Below are 18,280 nucleotides of genomic sequence, written 5' to 3'. Positions count from 1 at the left end.
GAAAATAATGGCGAATGGCGTCTTGGGTTTTCTTCTCTTTTCTCATCGTTACGTTTCTTGGAGTTTGTAGGATATACCAACTTCGTTTAGCTTTAGCTTCGGTTCGATTTATTTACTTTTAGAGAAAATTGGAAGATCATTGAGAAGTTTTATTTTAATTGTGTGTATGTATTGTCGTGAGATGTGTATTGATGTGAGATTAGTTTTCGTTTAAATGACTGAGGTTGTTTTTCTCTTTCTTTTTTATTATTCTTCCTTATTTCCATTCTTGTTTATATGGTGATTGATTTAAGTTCGGGATGAATGAAGTATATTAATTTGATATATAATTTCCTAGAGGATTATACACGATGATAGTGTACAGTAAAGAGATAATCATCTATGTACTTAACTGTATTATTTAATTATTCTAATTGGAATCTTTCTTCTTGTTGTCTCTTCTTCCCCCATTCCTCTATTCTTTTCTTTCTCTTCTCTCGCTAAACCCCCCTTTCCCCTCTTAATCATCCATACAATAGATAAAGTCCTGAATTTACTCCGTCTAGTCTAATTTCTAATTTCTAATCTTTTAGTCGATACTTAATCTCACCAGCTCATCTATCAATTTCATTAACTGATCGGATTATTCAAATTCAGCCTAGTGTTGATTATTGGACATTCATTTTTACAGTCTGAAGTGGGTTTTTGTATTGAAATGAGATGACGTCCGATTTTTTTTAAAAAAAATGAGAGGGTTGATAATGGCATTTATGGGTAAGTGAAAATGTGGATGTGAGTCCAAGGATGTAATCTTATATGAATCTCGGTTCTCCAGGTAGATAGACCCGTCGTTAGTGTTAATTGGAGTTCATATCAGTATGCCCATCCCGAAGAAGAATAGAATCTCCTTTTATTTCCATATGGATGGCATAAACTCGCTAGTTATAGCGTTAATCTATCCCAGTGTTTGAAATCTACAAAATAGAGAGTAGGGATGCTGGAACTTGAATAACTTGCTTGGTATATCATACTGGATCTACTTCCATGATATCCTTTGGGATTACTCTTTTCTCCTGCATTAAGCTCCATATATCTGGTCTCGGTTCTAGCATCCTTTAGAAAAACATTCCATGTACCACTCAAAAAAATCTAACAAGAAACAACAAATTCCCAATTATTTACAATATTCCATAATGATCTAAAATACTTGGATAATGCCTTCTGAGTATGCAAATTCCTTTCCGTAGACCGGTAATGTTATCAACCTTCAGCGATTTCCCCAGCCTCTGTGTTCATTTAACTGGGCTTCTTGAAACAATTTTTCACTCTCTCTTTCAATTTTCGTGGGTACACAATCTTCTTTTTGAAATTTGTGGCTATCCGTGATAGATGATTTTTCTTGCAAGAATCCTCAGTATGGCTCGGGGCCTGACACAGAAGTTGATATAATCTAGCATTATGGAAATGTTTGAGAAGTCCTCAGCTGAGACAGAAAGATAACTCTTTGGTTTTGGACTCAGCTTACTTTTGGAACATTTCCTATGCTTGATGATAGAGATCGGAGGAATGTTGATGGTGTGGAATCCTGTGACACAAACAAGAACATTACTGGGATGAGTTTCTTAAATATTGATTCCTAATTGACGAAGTTGGGCATGAATTTGAAATGTTCAGCGGCCAATATGAATTAAAGAGGCGGTGCGCAGGTCAGAATAGGAAAATGTAGATGTTAGATGACGGCAGTCACTGCGGAGGGGAGAGACACATGCTTCTAAAATCTCGGTCTTCTTGGTTAAAGAGTCTTTCATCCTGCTTAGAAAGTTGCATTAGAAAAGTGCCCTATCTAAATTTTTTATCTATATAGCGAGGCTCAAGGGCTATACTTCGTGTGAATCTGATCGTTTACACGGAATAATTGAAGTGCATTAGGATGACAAGTTCCTTGCATTATTCCAGAGAGACTGCCAAGTTTGCGGCTTGGATTTCTGGGGTTAAGCATAAGAAACACAACTAAATCAATAAACACTTTTCTAACTTACGTCGAAGCTCCACTAGTAGTGGCTTAAGACTCGCACCAGTTGCTTCCACGTAGTTTTAATAACAATCAAGGACAGCGATAAGCCTTTCACAGATCGTAGGCAGGTGGTCTTTTTGAGAAAAAAAATAAAAAATAAAAAAAATATCTTGGGGAGAGGGACTGTTGCTTGGGCGGTTTTTGGTATGGATGTTCTTTTTGGGGCGAGTTCAAGAGCGAGAAAGGGGGAGGCGGAAAGAGTTAGATGAAAGTGATTGAAAGGAAGCTGGAAAGTTTAGTAAATTGAGTTAAAATGAATGGGGTGTTCTGAACAGAGAAACGGTATGAACGATACTGATTATCAAGCCTTGTTCAGCAAACACCGGAACTTTCATTTCCTTTCAAGTCAAATTTAAAGGATCACACATTGAGGTCTGTTTTTGAATGTTAAAAATGGGCTTTTTGCTTGTCGCGCAAATTGCACTTATAAAACAGAGTATTCAAAGAACAATAGTCTGCAGCCTGTTGTAATCTTACAAATGTTCTATTCCTAGGACGAAATATCTAGGCAGGACCTTCTCCTTCGCTGCATCTGAAAACAAATGAAAATCATGAAGCTTAAATTACTCAGAAGCGCTAGTTGGAGGTAGCGGCGAGTTCTATTACAGAATCCAGTAACGCGCTGCGCAGCTGTACCAAAGATCAAAACAATCATCGCTAATGGGCGAATTTCGACTTTACTGATCGCTTTTTCCGTGACGTGTAACCGAAAAAAGGTCATTTCTGAGAACATCTGTAACTGAAAAAACTAGCGAGTACATTCGCTACTACTATATCCAACGGCAAATTCTAACTTGTCACTCTAACTTTAGACTCTGCATGACTAAATGATCATCACATAGTAGACTTCTACTTTAGTGAAGATACTAGACTCCAAGCTATCGCAACTAGCCAGCATACTTGTAGGGAACATGGCTCAAAAAGAAAACGCCTAGATATGCAACAAATTTAGAAGCAGTTCCTCCTTGTGATTCATTGGCTCATTATGTCCTGCACTTCATGATCAAGCTAAAGCTAGTGGTAGCCAATTACCTTATGTCTACCGGTATTGGACTAGACTTTTTCTGGGTGTGAGAAAAGCAGTAAGGTTTCACACAGGTTGATTCATATATTGACAATTTGATATATCTCCTATACAAGCAGTAATATTCAGGGGCTTGATGTTTTGTGGTGAGAGTTCTAGATGTTATTAGTCATCGAGAATAAGACTTTATTTGGCTAGACCAGAATTTCCCCACAATGCGCTAGTTAGAACTACCGGCGCGTCCGGGGCCCCATCATATGCATTACCAGCTTCCTTTCTCAACGATATCCACCATAAATGTGCGATATTCCAGCCCACGCACAAATAATCACCCATAAAAGTTACAACCATGGCACCACCTCTCCCAAAACACGTCGTTCAAGCCATAGAAGTAGCCATCGAATGTGCATGGGAAGTATCCCGACCGGTCGACCTAAAATCCATCGCGCACATCTTCAACACCACACCCACAACCATAATCCGCATCCGGAAACGCCAGGAAAAGATTCGCGATACGGGGATTGATGAACGGGGGAAAAAGCAAGGTCCGAAATTTCGTTATGGGGGTAGGGAAGAAGAGATTAAGGAATGGTTGACGCAATTATGTGTGCTTCATCCGGAGATGAAACAGGCGGAGATTACTAGGTTGATGGAGGAGAAATGGGGAATTAAGTATGGTCAGAGTACGGTTTGTAGGTTGATTCGTGTGTGGAAAATTCCGCATAGGGTTAGTAATAGGATGTATGCGGGTTCGAGACTATATGTTGAGAAGGAAAGTGTGGGGATGGTGGATTTGCAGGGGACGGGAAGGGGAGAGTTGGTGGATAGGTTAGGTATTGCGGCGGTGAGGGAGAGAGCTTTGGGTGAGGATGAAACTGGTCAAACAGTGGAGGATGGAAACAGGAATACGAATTCAGAAGACAGGTCGCAAGGATCTGAGAGGTTACAAGGATTGCAATCTCTAGGAATAGCCGCAATGCAGGAACAGGAGCAGGAGCAGAAAGATATGATTATGACTAACGGCAATGGAAATTCACATGCGGCTCCAGCACCAAATCAATATGAGCTGGCGCCGTCGTTGGAGCCTAATACGATGGTGGAAAGACTCAATCAATCGCTTGACGCTATTAATCAAGCTGTCGAACTTTTGCCACAAACTCAACATCAGCGTCCCTATCAAACGACATATCAAGCGAGTCAACCGACTTGGCAATACCAGATGAATTCATGAAAAAGGGGGATATAAAAAACCACACTAATAAGCACCATTACATGGCTAGATAGGACGAAAGTCTATCGATCGGTTAGATCCACAAATCGCCTCGATATTTACTTCAATACGCTATATGATGGCTAGAGAACGGCTTGATGCCGAACTTCCATAATTAGTCCTGGCTCTTCATTCAGTTGAAGATAGCTTGGAGATGATTGCATCACTGCAGAGATTACTTATTTCAAAGCCGCCAATTCATCCACGCGCAAAAGAAACAAATAGACGACACCGGATCGCGGTTATATCTGTGTAGAAGAGATTCATATTATACAATATGGAAATGCAAAACTGGTCGTATTGAATGCTCAGGCCGGGTATATCTAAAATTTTGGTCGCGGCCTTCCAATATTCCTTCTACCTTTAATATCCGTTTCTAGTTTTTTGGTGTGGTCGTGTAATATTATCATCCAGACCTGTTGCCAGCTTCACGCAGCCATTCCCTTTCTGAATACTGCAACCATATAATAACATGTACTTGAGAGGAGTGTAAAAACGTATTTGGTTTCACTGCACTATGCTGAATGTGCTCGACTTCGATAGCCTCGATCGCCACTGGAATGGTGGTCTCAGAGTAGATCCAAGACCATTCTGGATGCTCCGTGTATTGTGCGAGTTTGGGTGAAATCAATGGAGGTATTACTGCTCATTTTCGTGCCAAAGTCGTAACCAAAAATAATCTCCGTTTTCCCTAAAAACTCCCGACCTCTATTCACACCATCCATTTCCTCAAACCCCTCAATGCACCATAACAACCGGCTTCCCCTTCTCCCACGCATGCAAGCTATCCCTAACATTAACCCAATACCTCAACCTAACCGTTTCCCTCCTCGCAGTATCCAAATCCCCACTCTCCAAAGCCTTCCCCACCATATCCTCACAATTAGCAATCCTCTCCTCATTCCTAACCTTCAAAGCATCTAAATCCCCCTCCTCCTGTACCTCCTCCATCTCCTCCCTCGTCTCCAAAACCTCCATTAATAACTCCTTATCCCCCTCTTCTGCCCCCGTCTTCCCACTCTCATCATGAACATCTATACCCTGTAGTCCCAACAAATATTGCGCCCGTTGTAAAGGCGATTGTAAAGTTTTGTATGCTTCATTGATGAGGGCGCTCGTGGCTTCAGCGCGTGATTTGTTAGATGAGGAATGTACGTCTGGATGGGCGCCTGCTTGTAGACGGAGAAATTCGTTGCGAAGCGCGCGAATGTCGATGTGGAATGGGCCCGAGGGTGGCGGACCGCGGGGAAGAGTGAGGGGGAAAAGATCGTAGTGGGTTTGTGGAGGGGAGGTGGCGGGGGTGGTTGTTTTGTCTGGAGAGGTAGGTGATGGGGTATTCGTAGATGAGGATGCGTTTCTGCGGGAGGAGATTGTAGGTAATTGGAAAAGAGGTTTGGTTTGCTGATGGCAGATTTGACAAACTATGGCTGTGTGGCGAACGCTGATAGGTTGTCTGGAGGCCGTTCTGCATGAGCGCATAAGGCTCCGTGGTAATATTGATGATCGCATAGCAATTCTGATATTGGGGTCGGGGCTAACGAACTTGTTTATCTTTCGTGAGGCTTGTGTTTGTGAGAATATGGAGCGCGAATTTCACCAGATAGAAATTTGGTGATGACGTAATGAATCGAGCTCGCCTCAAGTTTCCTTTGATTTGTTTTTAAATTATTATCTATTCATCTATATTATTGTTACGAGGTTTGCCGTCTAGATCACGTGGAAGTGCTCTAGGCTCTCGAGGTGGTTTATAACTAGGCGTCAAGCAGGGACTTAAAGTAATGACAATGATGATATGCAATTCGTAACTAATAGTAGAGTATACTAAATGATTGGTCTTGAGCACGAAGCTCTATACAAAGGAAATCCATCTTGATTATATAGTCCTTCATGCTTCTATGATTACTGGTGATCCTTCATGATCACGTGTCTTGGTAGTTGTGTAGCCCGTCGTAACAATAAATCTAGATATCTAATCTTAGTATACCTACTCTAAGATGTCTATACTTCTTCAAGTTGCTATTCTATCAATCATCTCTCATCTTCACCATCACCATCACCATCAACAGAGACAAGACCATATATATGTACCAGGTATACTATTCGCTCGTTTCTACTAGACATATAAACAGAAACCCCTTTTCCTCTCTCGAATTCATACTCACCCTCACTCTCGCATCGCTCCTCGCTGTTCGAACTTTGCATCGTTTTATAAACAACGATGAAGTCCGGTTGAAAAAGAAAAACAACTAAAAACATAACCCAGCAAAATCTATAAAAGAGAAATGATAACCAGACGCCAATTTCCTAGCCACAGAAAGGTGGATAGCGGTAGTTGAGTTACAAACACTCTCATTAACGTTGTGATTTGCATCTCCTCATGAAGTAAAGACAATATAGTATATCCAGAGAAAATGGTGACTTGTCCTTTCGTTTTCGTAACCGTGATAGGGAGATCTCTTTCATCCCCACTTATATTCATTCATTCGCCAATTATACTGCCGTCTAATAAGTTCAATCATGACTGCTTCGATTCGTTTGATTCCTTCGAGTCCTTTGACTTTTTCTTTGGAGCAATCTTTTGCCATGCCTTGATCACCAAATCCTCCTTGAACCTTTCCCACCAAGTCCTGTTCAAGAAATTACTCAACTCTCTATAGTTGTACATCTCGCCCCAACAGTCTCGGCCCCATTCACATCCCGCCATGTTTACTAGGAAATCCCGATCATGTTCATCATAATGAATGCGCGTATCATTTCCATTATCCGAGCATGCTCCAGGTGGGAAACTGTTGATCTTGCGCTGAGGGATAAATGCAGTATGTGGACGAATCCAAGGTTGATTGATATACAAGAATTCAAGCGCGTCTTGTTCCTTGTGTTCCCATTCCATGTGTTTTTGTTCATAACCGACAGGATCCCACCATACATCCAGAAGACGATCGGTCCATGCGCTGCGTTTAACGAAGAAAGAACCAAGATTGAAACCGGAACAGTCTTGGGGGACTATGAGATTTATGGAGCTCGCTTTGCCGTCTCCGACTATGCTGCGAGATTTGGCATCGAGGTAGGGAGATTGGAGAGGGTGCGTTATGTTGAGTGGGTTATATTCGTTGATATCGCGGTAGGTATTTTTCGCTAAGCCGTTAAAGATGTGGGATTGTAGAGAGTAGGATGGTTCCATTATAAAAGTATTGAGGTCGAGCCACCAGAACCTGTGTGATGTTAGCTTGCAAGCATCAGTCGTTGCAGATGGGAATTCAAATTACCATTCAGCTTGCGGGTATTTTCTCAGAGCATTTCGGATAGTGTCAACCTTTTCCCAACTCTCTCTCCATTCGTGCGCATATCTTTTCTTGGTGCTCATGTCGACAATCTCCAATTCATAACCCCATTTGTTTGCGTACTTTCGTTTGTTGCGTACACTATCTCGCTCGATTGCCCATTCCCTGGGTCCTTTCCACTCCATAACTCCACCTCCTTGATTTGCTGCCAGTATTATAACGAACTTTTTACCTCCTCCAAGATGTGCTGCTCGGCGCCACCAGTAATGTAAAGCTATCTTGAAGTTAGAATTGCTTGTTGTCTTCCTGCCCAAAATTTGACTTACGTGTAGAGTAGAAGAGAACTATCATCATTACAAAACCTAAAACAATCATAAATCGCATCCTCATTTTTCGACTGACTCTCGCGAGATTATTTCTTATTCGTGCCAATTTCGAGGATCCTAGCCATCGTCCGCGCCCAAGTTTCTCTTTTTCTGCATAACTCGTGTTTTCTCCCATGTGAAAATGGGGCAGACTGTTGGAAATATTTCTCATGTGTCGATTAAAGAAACCATTGTTTTTGGTCGAAAATGAAGGATAACCATTGACTTCCTCACTCTTTGCTCTCGCAGATTCCCAAGTCACCGAACTTCCATTGCCACCTCCTCTTTGCATTTTACTCGGACTAGATCTTCCACTGACGTTTGCATAAGGGCTTGAAAGACCTGGACTCGCCCATCCTCCTCCAGGTTTTGGAGATGGACTTCGCGACAATGACATTGAACCAATTGGAGTACCAGGTATAGGTGATAACACCCGGGTGGATGAATGGGATGAAATTCGTTCTTCAGACTCAATTCCTGTCTTTATGTGTATTGATGACCGTTTTCGATGATGTTGGTGGGAGGATTTCAAAGAAGAAAGACCGGAGGACGCCAGCTTGACGAAGAGGACAAAAAAGTCGTAAAGTAAATAAATAAAATTTAAAGAGGCTTCTACCACCGGGAACTCGTATTTACCGTCTACCTACTTGAACTTTCCGATTTTTGAATGGCGGCCCCAAGAATTGAGTTCGTTTGGTTGAATGCAAAGTGTCCTGAGGTTCTTGGCGTTCCCTTTCTCGTGTTTTCGTGTTCTCGTGTATAGATAAGAAGAGGAGGTGTAACTTTTGTTAATTCTATTTTTTTCTCAAGAACTATTGGTTTGAGCGTTTTGTTGAATGGAAGATTAATTTGTTGATAGTGTCATCTAATGATTGAAATTGAGTATAATATGTGTATGTATATGTATATGTAGGTAAATATGTGTATAGGTATATGTTGGTAAATGTATATGTATGGATGGGTACGAGTAAGAGTAATAAGACTTTCAGAGTAGTACCGGTCTAGATGAGGAGAGGAGAAGAAGGAGAAGACAGCAAAGGTATTTTAAGGTTATTAATCTTTTCTCTGTTCCTGGATCTTTTCTCCATTTATATTAATGAAACTATCAAAATCTGAAATTAATTCAACTTGTGTAATTACGCTTCCGTGATAGGGGTAAACATATTGCGCATTAATAGCTTGATAGTACATACGGAGTAGTTGAACTAAGTAGGGATCCGATAGCGATTTCTAATTTCTTATCATTATCATTGTGCCTCCTACTTAACCTTATTCCTCTCCTTAAAAGGTTAAACCTTAAATTATGGAAATATACAGAGGAACACATATACAGAGTATACGATCGATGATGATGAGGAAAGAAATGATGTGATAATAGATCTTGAGCCGAATAAAACAACAGCAGCCACCCCTTTGTGTACCCAGAAAAACACGAACATTATACTCGAGTAGATGCCAGTCTGCATGAAACTGTCTTCATTTTGGGTAATGATGCGGTGTAACACTCCAAATAAAAACAGTCGAGTTCTGGTTAGAACTGCTTCAAAGTAACATATATTCTCACATTCGTTTAATTTTAGTAGTACAAAGTAGTGGTGGGCCGACCTTTCATATCCAGATATCAGAGTCTACAAAATCGAAATGAATGTGGCCTTCTTAAATGTATGATAGGCAGAATCTATCTCAGCGGCCTCTATGACTTTGGATCTTGGTTATTCTACAGTAATTTCACAATCACGTACAAACCAATTCAGATTGAACGAGATGGAAGTCAATAAAATATAGAAAAAACCGATGGAAAGAGATGTTCCTTAGGCCCACATGCTAAATAGGTGAAAATCACGTGCTAAGAGAAAGGTTTGGTGAAGCACGTGATAGATATCACGTTCTATGGTGATCAGACCCAATTCCAACTTCAAGCACCAGAACAGCATCCCTCCTTCTTGCAAGCTCCAGAACACCCAACTGCATAAGCAGACGCCCATCCAGATGCTGCAATAGTTGGCGCGCCGGAATGTTTTCCAAAATAGCATTTTCCCGTATCTTTTTGAAAGTCGATTGAAGTACACGCCAATATAAAACTACACATCTTCATACATTCTTGCAAAGAGCCTGCTTGGGTATCCCCTATAGGGGTAATACCATGACGCGTGCAGCAGGACATGCGGAATTTCTAGTCAACAATTAGTCACAGCTTTGAACTTATGCTTTCATCCTTGGATGCTCACTTGTCCCGTTGGAGAATCCCACGTTTGTCCGTCAGCATTTGGACATTCAGTTGAGCAGAGATATGTCAAGTCGTCCTTCTTTGCGGAGGTTGGTGGGTCAATAACGACTGCTGAGGCTTTGTTTTCTGTAAAGCATAATTAGATACTACTTAATCAAATGAAGGTATAGATGGTAACAACTTGTAGCGTCTGCGGCCAATGTTTCCACACCACTTTCAAACATTTTACATTCCCAGTTGGGTTTTCCGCCAGCGAAAGTTACACTATTCGGGTCAGTAATTTCCTTGTAGATCCATTTACCTATTCTTACCTCTTGCATTCGGGATTATCTGCACAAGCAGTCATGCATTCTGCAAAATCATGAAGTGGTCTGCTGTCGGGAAGCGTAACTTGAGCTGTATTTTGCGAAGCACACTTGACTTGGAAGTACGTTCCCTGAGGAGTCAAGAAAATCTTTCCGTCATCTGAAGTTGTCAATAAGAGGTATATTGTCTATAAAGTTGAAGATGATCTTACTGGTTGGACATTCGCCATCAGTTGTCATAAGTGTGCTGGCTGTCACACTTTCAGAAATGGGTACTTTAGATGCGGGACAATCCGGAGGAGTGCGGTACTCTGTTTCGGGGCGCTGGCTTCGCTCTTCGAGAGGAAACCACGTGTGAGTTCCTGGAAGAGGAAAAGTCTTCACTTGTCAGTGGAAAGCAGGCGAAAGAAAAGTTCTCGTTCTCGCTTAGCAATACTTACTGGTATATACTGCTGAAGTTAGCGAATCGGGTCAGACTCGAATAAGAGGTAGGATACAAACCTCCTGCTTTGTCGCACAAACTTTATTTTGGGCATTAAAATCCGCACTCTGACAGTTGGGCAGGGTGCTGCAGTAGTCCGCGCAATCTTTTTGCGAGTTCGTAATGGTATTATCAAGATGTTTAGCTAAAGTTCCGTGGTCGCACTTAAGCTGAAAGGTGACTCCATTTGCCGTTGTATATAATGCTCCATTGTCGGCAGGGCAGGAATAGACCTTTGGGCGGGTTTGAGCGGGATCAGTCGTGGGAGCACTTGATGCACCAGGTCGACCAGCAGCAGGAGCCTGACTTGAAGCTGACGCCTGGACTGGTACTTGATCGGAAGAAGAAGCGCCGGGTCTACCTGCCGCTGGAGCTTGAGCGGAAGCACCAGGTCGACCTTGAGCCTGTTCTTGAGCGTTTGCAATTGGTTGGAGGAGGAGGGAAAGGGAAAAGAGAGCAACGAGGGTGCTTCGGGTGAGGCCCATCATGATTGTTTTAAGGTATGAATTAAAGCAAGTGGTAAGAGCAGAACGGCGAATATATCACTCCTTTAAAGATAGACTTGATGGAAGTTCAAAGAGGAAGAGTCCTCGACTTGTTCATATGACAACGAGAATGGGACGTGGGTCTCAGCTCTTCTGAGAATAGATACATTCGTTTTTCGGACCCCTAGCAAGCACTGATCCAATATATGTCTGTATTATCTTCCTATTTTCGCTAGACACAAATGTATTCTCCGATGAAACTTGTCATTTTTCGGGTATCACCACCCCGCATTGTACTTCTGCATCATTCTGAGACAGATTCAGCCAGCCAAACACTAGCACAAAATACACAGCTGAGTGACACAACAAGGTTATTTCAGGTACGCCTCATTGTGTGAATGAATGGTATGCAATACATAGTAGAATAGTACCACCGATACATACGCACATCAGAGTCAATATTTGACAACATAATTAGAGTAAGGAGTAGCACAGCATACGTTGATCAGTCACACCGTTTTTTTGATTTCAGTCAACACGTCAAATTTACCTCACTTTCACGGAATGTTGATCTGAACAACTTTAGGAGAAGCTACATGCCTGTCGTATAGTAAAACATACTCACTACCACTTGTGTCTTCAGCTATCCACAATTGGGGTCTCTCCGGAACTTTCCAAATTGCAATCTTAATCAATGATTCACAGGAATCCCGACAATTGAGTTACACAACTTCCCGTTCTAAATTTCGAGACTTGCATTGGTAGTAGCCGTTTTTAGAGCTTTGACCGGGGAACCTCTCTTCCTATCAATGTATAGACTTCCATGACCGTCTCTTGAGAGTTACCTTTGACATATTCTCTTTCCTTTCCAAAACTACAGTCAATTTTATTAGCAATTTGGCATCACAGACTGAATATTCCATCTCAACATGTTGATTCAAAAATTTGGGAAGCTCTTGCTTCCTCTTACTATCCTAACAGTCCAGGTCTTTGCGCAGGCAGACAAAGCTAAATGGGACGCAGTGTGCAAGCAAAGTAAGATTGTCTTCTGAAGCTTTTGATGAATTAATTTGCTAATTCTCAGCAGAGGCCGGACCGCAATTTTGTGAGTTAATGACATAGCCCAAATTCTTTGCTCTCTCTGACGAAATTTGTAGCTATGCAGTTCGACGCAGCTGGCAGTATGCTCTTTCTAGACTGTTTGATAGCTCGGTACTTATTTGGTTTTTAGAACCCACTGGACAATGTGTTGCTCCTCCTATTACGAGCTGTTATTGGGGTCCATACCGAGACCCTAAGTCAGGTAAGGACGGCTGTTGCGGCAAAGATAAAGTGGGTAATTTCGGCTGAGTTCCTATGTCATGAGTTTAATATAGAATTTCTAGGGAACTTTCAGCGTTGATCCTGTGAACAAAGCCGAGGGAGCATGTTGCGTTGCCCCAGCTGTGTATTCGTTCGACGCTATGGCAAACAAAGGAAACTGTTGTGATGCTGGTAAATCCTATCATGTGGATTTGAAGACCATGACCGGAAGCTGCTGCAACAATGCGGACGACGTTTATACTTGTGATTGTTCTTGCAAGTAAGTTTTCATTCCAGAGAATACCGGGTGTAGGATGTACGGTGTTCGTACTAAAATCAAACACAGGCCAAATCCAAATCCTACTTGCCCCAAGGGCGATAGAAAGACCTTCACAGCTGGGGGCAAAAAGTATATTCTCTACTGTAATCTGAGTTAGTAGTCCTTTATCTATGCAGACATTCAGTGCAGTGCTGACAAAATCCCTAGTCAACCATGGAACAAATGATTTAGGCCAAGCTCCCGCAGATACTATGGGCGACTGCATGACCCGCTGCTCTGGGATCGCCAATTGCGTGCGCGCAATCTACGCTCCATCTTCTAAAATCTGCTATTTACGAACCCACGGTAACAAGGATGTACCAGTTACAGCTGATGGCTATGATAGTGCTCATCTCGTTGAAGAACCGACGACTACTCAATGTCCGGCATGTCCTAGCGTTAGCCCCAAACCAGCTGATCCTTTCCCCGATAAGTGCCCTGGTGCAGATGGCAAGACTACCACTGTTGGGGGTATAGAGTATAAGGTGTACTGCACATTAGGGCACTCAGCAGCTAATCCGAACTTGGGGGTATCAAGTGCAAAGGATTTTAAGGAGTGTATGGAGCAGTGTTGTGAGTTCTACTCCTTCCCTAGTATTATTGACATGATGAGATCTGGAACACTCTAGAGCGAGGAAATACTAATTCGTGCAATGTAGCTGCAAAAGCTAGTCCCACGTGCCAGGGAATTAATTACTATGATGATGGAAATCCCACTGATAATTGCGTATGGGCGAGCGTCTGGGACAGTCCTCCAAAGGGTGCAGCACCTGCTGGAGGAGATTTCTTGTGTGCTATCCCTACTACAAAGAGGACTTAGTAAAAAGGGCATTAGCAGATACTTCCTAGCTCATGGAAACCTTTTTCCAAAGTGGGGATGATGGGGTTGACGGGGTTGACGGGAATAGGGGGTTGCAATCATGTTATGGGGGCGGGAGATCAAGTGTTACTTCAGGCTCAATTTTCAATGACAACACTTTTGAACCCGAATAGAACGATATACCATTCCCACGAAATTACTATTACAGTGTGTCATTATGAACTAAAGAATCCGAAGCTAAATCTTTGTAAATCTAGGATTTGGGGGTAAAGAGGTGAGGTGAAAATTAGAATATCACGAGATCTCGCTTCGAAAGAAAAAAAAGCCTCGCTCCCAAGACAACAAACGCCTCATTCCAACCTTCCGCACGTAGGGATTTTCGTAGAAACGCCGAGCTCAAGCTATCCATCCGCTGACCATTTCATGCATATTTCTATCATTTCAACCACGATTCGAAATCAACTATGTCATTATTCAAGACCTAAACGCTCCGAATCCCAACAGAAGACAACGCTAAATTACCCCTTACATAGCGCCTCGCTTCCGATTCCAGCGTAAAAATTTCATTTTGTTGAAGTTTCAGCTACACATTTATTCTGTTTCTCCCGCTTTCGGGTATTACATGCAGCAGTAGATATGTGATAAATTTTATGTCTCAGGCTGTGCACTGGTGCACCAAGGAATTCCCGAGGACACGACGATCTTTGTACAACAGATCATGCATGGCATTTTGTGTGCGTGTGCTAGTACGATACTGGGGTCCCAGACTTGTGCGTAGTTCAGCGGAACCCCTGTTTACGTGGCGCTGGATGTTACGTGCTTGTGATCGGTCGAACCCGTTTAGATCTGTACTAATATACCATGTCGATCATTCCAAAAGAGGATCTTCAGCTACGAGCGACTGGCATAACATGCGCCGAAGTATTAGATTAGCTTCATCTAAGACATAGGGATTGAGTGCAAGTAGAACATAACATGGTGGAGCTGTGCCAGCAGCTACGTATACGATACAACTGTTACGCCAGAGCAGGTACGTTTAGGCTGGACTTGCGGATGGCGTTTCACGGTCGGCGAGGTCGAGAGTCAATATGATAGGAATGTCGAGTTGTTTATCGAAAGCAGGGGTTTTGAATTATGCTTCCTGAGAGATTCAAGCCAATGTGTCAAGCTAGCCACTTCAAGTGAGGAGAGAGTGACACTTCATTACGGCGTCACGGCGTTAGTGTTCTCGTTCCAGCTTGTTGATGCAGGACACAGAGAATGGGGGTCGTGATACATTTTTATAATGCTAAAGGAATCACCCTGTCCATATATCATATCAGCCAAATATTCTGAGGAAAACACTTTTACATTGTTCTTCCCTTGGTCATTGATTGACTTCTCAATTCTACTTTTGATTCTATCCTATTCGACCTCGCATTTTACTGCCACACTATGAAGACATTCAAACTCTCCATACTTGGTGTTTTCACTATTGCAAGCTTCGTACTTGCTCAAACTAGCCAGCAGGAGACACCCGCGGTATGTTAGCCCTTCTCTTCACATTCTAAACTATCGACCTGTAGACTTGTATTATAGATGGCATAATCTGACCTTACTCCAATTCAGGACTTTTGCAAGAGAACCGCAGGACCAAATTACGTTCCTAAGAACGATGCTTCAGGCGTATTTCAAGGGGAGTGTACAGTTGCAGCTGTATCCAGTACGTCCCCTCACCGAAGTTCTTCCTACTTACAGTTTTCTAACACTTCAAAACAGTTTGTCTTGGTACCGAGTAAGTTTCTCATCCCTTCTTGGTTTTGCGAGCTACAAGGTAGTCTTCAAGTAAAATGATTAAAAACTAATCCGAGCAATAAAGGTATACGCAAGCTCAAACTGGAGCTACAGAGTGCTGCCTGCCTCCCAATAACGTTCAATCAGCATCTGGAAAGCAAGGCTGCTGCCCTCCCGGGCAAAATTTTAAATGGGACGGTACGTTCGCTATCTTCTCTAGATCCATTTACTTGCACACAACCTCTTGTTTTCTAACACAACCTCTTGTTTTCTAACACAACCTCTTGTTTTCTAACACAACCTCTTGTTTTCTAACACACCCTCTTCTATCAGGCACTAATCCTTCCTGCGTTACTCCACCACCTCCTCCTCCTGCCATCTCCTGCCCAGCTTCAAACATGAAAGTGGTCAATCGCAACGGGCAGAACTTCAGAGTTTACTGTCAGCGTTCGGTAATGGTGTACACATATCCTTGGTTAACCACCACATCCTACGGCATATACCGGGCCATACAAGGCCCTGAATTGAGGACAAATGATTTTGAAACCTGCCTCAATTTCCTAGCTGCTAACGGAAAGTCAAACGGAGCAAACTTCTGGCCTGCTCAGAGCTTGTGCAGTGTTGTTGATACGCCACCCGGAAATTTCTTCAAGGTGGGGAGTCGTTATGATGTCCCTCCTCCACCTTACAATGGACCGCAGATCATCTCCATGGTTGCCATACCCAAACGTGCTTATTAAGCTCAGCTTGTTGGAAACCTGTGCTGAAGCATCGCGTCGGTTGCAGAGGACAGTGTGATCGGAGTAGAACAGCTAGTTCACAAACAATAATTCCCTTTGTTATGATTATGTTTTTTGTGGAAGTAGAGGGAGCTCGAGGATCGTGGATTGGAGTGAAACTTTATAATGCTAGATCAAGCAGTCAATCAAATAATTGGGCAAATCTATTGTGGTTAATACTCTTCAAATCTTGAAGATCCTGCTGTAGATCGTTTGGGCAAAATGAATTGTTCCAAGCCGAGCGCTTAAAATAATATCGAGTTCTTGGCCTCGAGATATTTTCGATACTCGGACGATGAGAAGCTGTGTGTAGTTCTAATCTCAGATAATGCTCTTCCCATTTTCCCTCTCGATTATAGTTCTTTGGTCTTTAATGCCTCAAGCGAGGTTATAAAAGCTTTTGTTCGACAGAAGCGAAGTTTTATTGCCGAGCTCTATTATGTGCTTCATGAATTAGAAGGAGTAGGGCTCATGTACTGTCATGTGATGATATGCAGTCTAAATGACTAAGTAAGCGCCGCAAGCAACGTAGTCACAATCCTCAACGTAAAAAAATGTATTTTCTACCAACTATTCTATGATTGGAGATGGGTATGGTGTATAATGAGGAAATTATTTAGAGATTCTTCGATGAATATACTTCATTTCATTACTAGACAACACGTAACATCATAGCCTGTATAGTGTGCGAAGTTTTCCTAATACCCGAGTAAGTAGATATTGCTGGAGCTGAGGTATCCGAAGATATTTTACATTACATAGAGGAGGTTGTTGATCTAGCAAATAGTTGAGAGAACAAAGCAAAAGGTGTAGAGCATCTGCTTGCTCAACTCTTGTTGACCTCCTGGGATCTTGGCAGCATATGCATATATATTGCATGATGCATATAAGGAGCAAACAAAACTCAACTTTTAATTCATTCTTTCCTTTTTGGTATACTGTTTGTTTGCTTTCAATATTTTGATTTCAAAGCACTTTAATTCCGAAGGCTGAATATCTAACCTTATTCCTTCATTTTTGAATATATACTATTACGAGGTTTGCCGTCTAGATCACGTGGAAGTGCTCTAGGCTCTCGAGGTGGTTTATAACTAGGCGTCAAGCAGGGACTTAAAGTAATGACAATAATGATATGCAATTCGTAACTAATAGTAAAGTATACTAAATGATTGATCTTGAGCACGAAGCTCTACACAAAGGAAACCATCCTGCTTATATAGACCTTCGTCCTCCATTGGATCTCTTGGATCCTGAGAGTTTGTGGACCTACGATTCGTATCCCTGAATATGCAGGGTCCATCACGTGACTTGGATCAGACTATATGTCTGTGCTTGCTGAAGGTGGGGAGACTCTACGAACCAATTACTATACAATTTTGTATGCGAATCGGTTTGCTTTTCCACGGGGTCTGAGCTCATATGGACAGGTTGACTGTTACTACGTAACATAGTGGAGTGTTTTCTTACCTAATCAATTACTTCTCACTCCTATCAATCCTCATGCGAATTCTTCAGACTTTTCACTTCAAACATCATCATGACCGTTCTCCATCTCCATCTTCATACATACGACAAATCTCGATAATGATTTTAGAGTCATCCAAGACATCATTATGTTGCGTAACAATGATCAGCTCTTTACCGTAGGTTATCCAATATGTATATGCAATATGCAATAATTCCCCAAGGGCAGCATTGACCAATCAATTCAAATCAAACTTTTCTTGTCGGCGCGTAAGGTTACAGCAATCGATGAAAATCTTCAATCGACTGGTCAATAAATGATTTACCATCCT

At 42.1% G+C, this 18,280-nt stretch overlaps 7 protein-coding genes across 7 annotated transcripts; 3 read left to right on the top strand and 4 right to left on the bottom strand.

The window, feature by feature from the left end:
- Positions 1 to 3,426: 3,426 nt before the first annotated feature.
- SS1G_01432 (predicted protein) lies at positions 3,427 to 4,308 on the top strand (the record flags this gene model as incomplete). The annotated part of the gene is made up of 1 exon (XM_001597188.1): positions 3,427 to 4,308. The coding sequence occupies one exon, from the start codon at positions 3,427 to 3,429 to the stop codon at positions 4,306 to 4,308; it is 882 nt and encodes a 293-aa protein (XP_001597238.1).
- Positions 4,309 to 5,085: 777 nt separating this feature from the next.
- Positions 5,086 to 5,826, bottom strand: SS1G_01431 (hypothetical protein; the record flags this gene model as incomplete). The annotated part of the gene is made up of 1 exon (XM_001597187.1): positions 5,086 to 5,826. The coding sequence occupies one exon, from the start codon at positions 5,824 to 5,826 to the stop codon at positions 5,086 to 5,088; it is 741 nt and encodes a 246-aa protein (XP_001597237.1).
- A 549-nt stretch (positions 5,827 to 6,375) lies between these two features.
- Positions 6,376 to 6,549, bottom strand: SS1G_01430 (predicted protein; the record flags this gene model as incomplete). Its single annotated transcript, XM_001597186.1, has 1 exon — positions 6,376 to 6,549. One exon carries the CDS (start codon positions 6,547 to 6,549, stop codon positions 6,376 to 6,378), a length of 174 nt encoding a protein of 57 aa, XP_001597236.1.
- Positions 6,550 to 6,862: 313 nt separating this feature from the next.
- SS1G_01429 (hypothetical protein) lies at positions 6,863 to 8,390 on the bottom strand (the record flags this gene model as incomplete). The annotated part of the gene is made up of 3 exons (XM_001597185.1): positions 6,863 to 7,559; positions 7,614 to 7,902; positions 7,955 to 8,390. The coding sequence occupies 3 exons, from the start codon at positions 8,388 to 8,390 to the stop codon at positions 6,863 to 6,865; spliced, it is 1,422 nt and encodes a 473-aa protein (XP_001597235.1).
- Positions 8,391 to 9,908: 1,518 nt separating this feature from the next.
- SS1G_01428 (hypothetical protein) lies at positions 9,909 to 11,494 on the bottom strand (the record flags this gene model as incomplete). Its single annotated transcript, XM_001597184.1, has 7 exons — positions 9,909 to 10,166; positions 10,222 to 10,346; positions 10,402 to 10,484; positions 10,532 to 10,685; positions 10,738 to 10,903; positions 10,966 to 10,974; positions 11,027 to 11,494. 7 exons carry the CDS (start codon positions 11,492 to 11,494, stop codon positions 9,909 to 9,911), a joined length of 1,263 nt encoding a protein of 420 aa, XP_001597234.1.
- Positions 11,495 to 12,420: 926 nt separating this feature from the next.
- On the top strand, positions 12,421 to 13,932 carry SS1G_01427 (hypothetical protein; the record flags this gene model as incomplete). The annotated part of the gene is made up of 8 exons (XM_001597183.1): positions 12,421 to 12,526; positions 12,579 to 12,596; positions 12,649 to 12,672; positions 12,723 to 12,823; positions 12,877 to 13,073; positions 13,140 to 13,225; positions 13,281 to 13,685; positions 13,772 to 13,932. 8 exons carry the CDS (start codon positions 12,421 to 12,423, stop codon positions 13,930 to 13,932), a joined length of 1,098 nt encoding a protein of 365 aa, XP_001597233.1.
- A 1,434-nt stretch (positions 13,933 to 15,366) lies between these two features.
- SS1G_01426 (hypothetical protein) lies at positions 15,367 to 16,445 on the top strand (the record flags this gene model as incomplete). The annotated part of the gene is made up of 5 exons (XM_001597182.1): positions 15,367 to 15,453; positions 15,541 to 15,634; positions 15,691 to 15,706; positions 15,791 to 15,903; positions 16,039 to 16,445. The coding sequence occupies 5 exons, from the start codon at positions 15,367 to 15,369 to the stop codon at positions 16,443 to 16,445; spliced, it is 717 nt and encodes a 238-aa protein (XP_001597232.1).
- Between the last annotated feature and the right edge of the window lie 1,835 nt (positions 16,446 to 18,280).

This window comes from Sclerotinia sclerotiorum, genomic scaffold (genome assembly GCF_000146945.2).
Source record: "Sclerotinia sclerotiorum 1980 UF-70 scaffold_2 genomic scaffold, whole genome shotgun sequence".
In the NCBI taxonomy this organism is placed as follows: Eukaryota; Fungi; Ascomycota; class Leotiomycetes; order Helotiales; family Sclerotiniaceae; genus Sclerotinia; species Sclerotinia sclerotiorum.
This window is presented reverse-complemented; position numbering and strand designations above follow the sequence as displayed.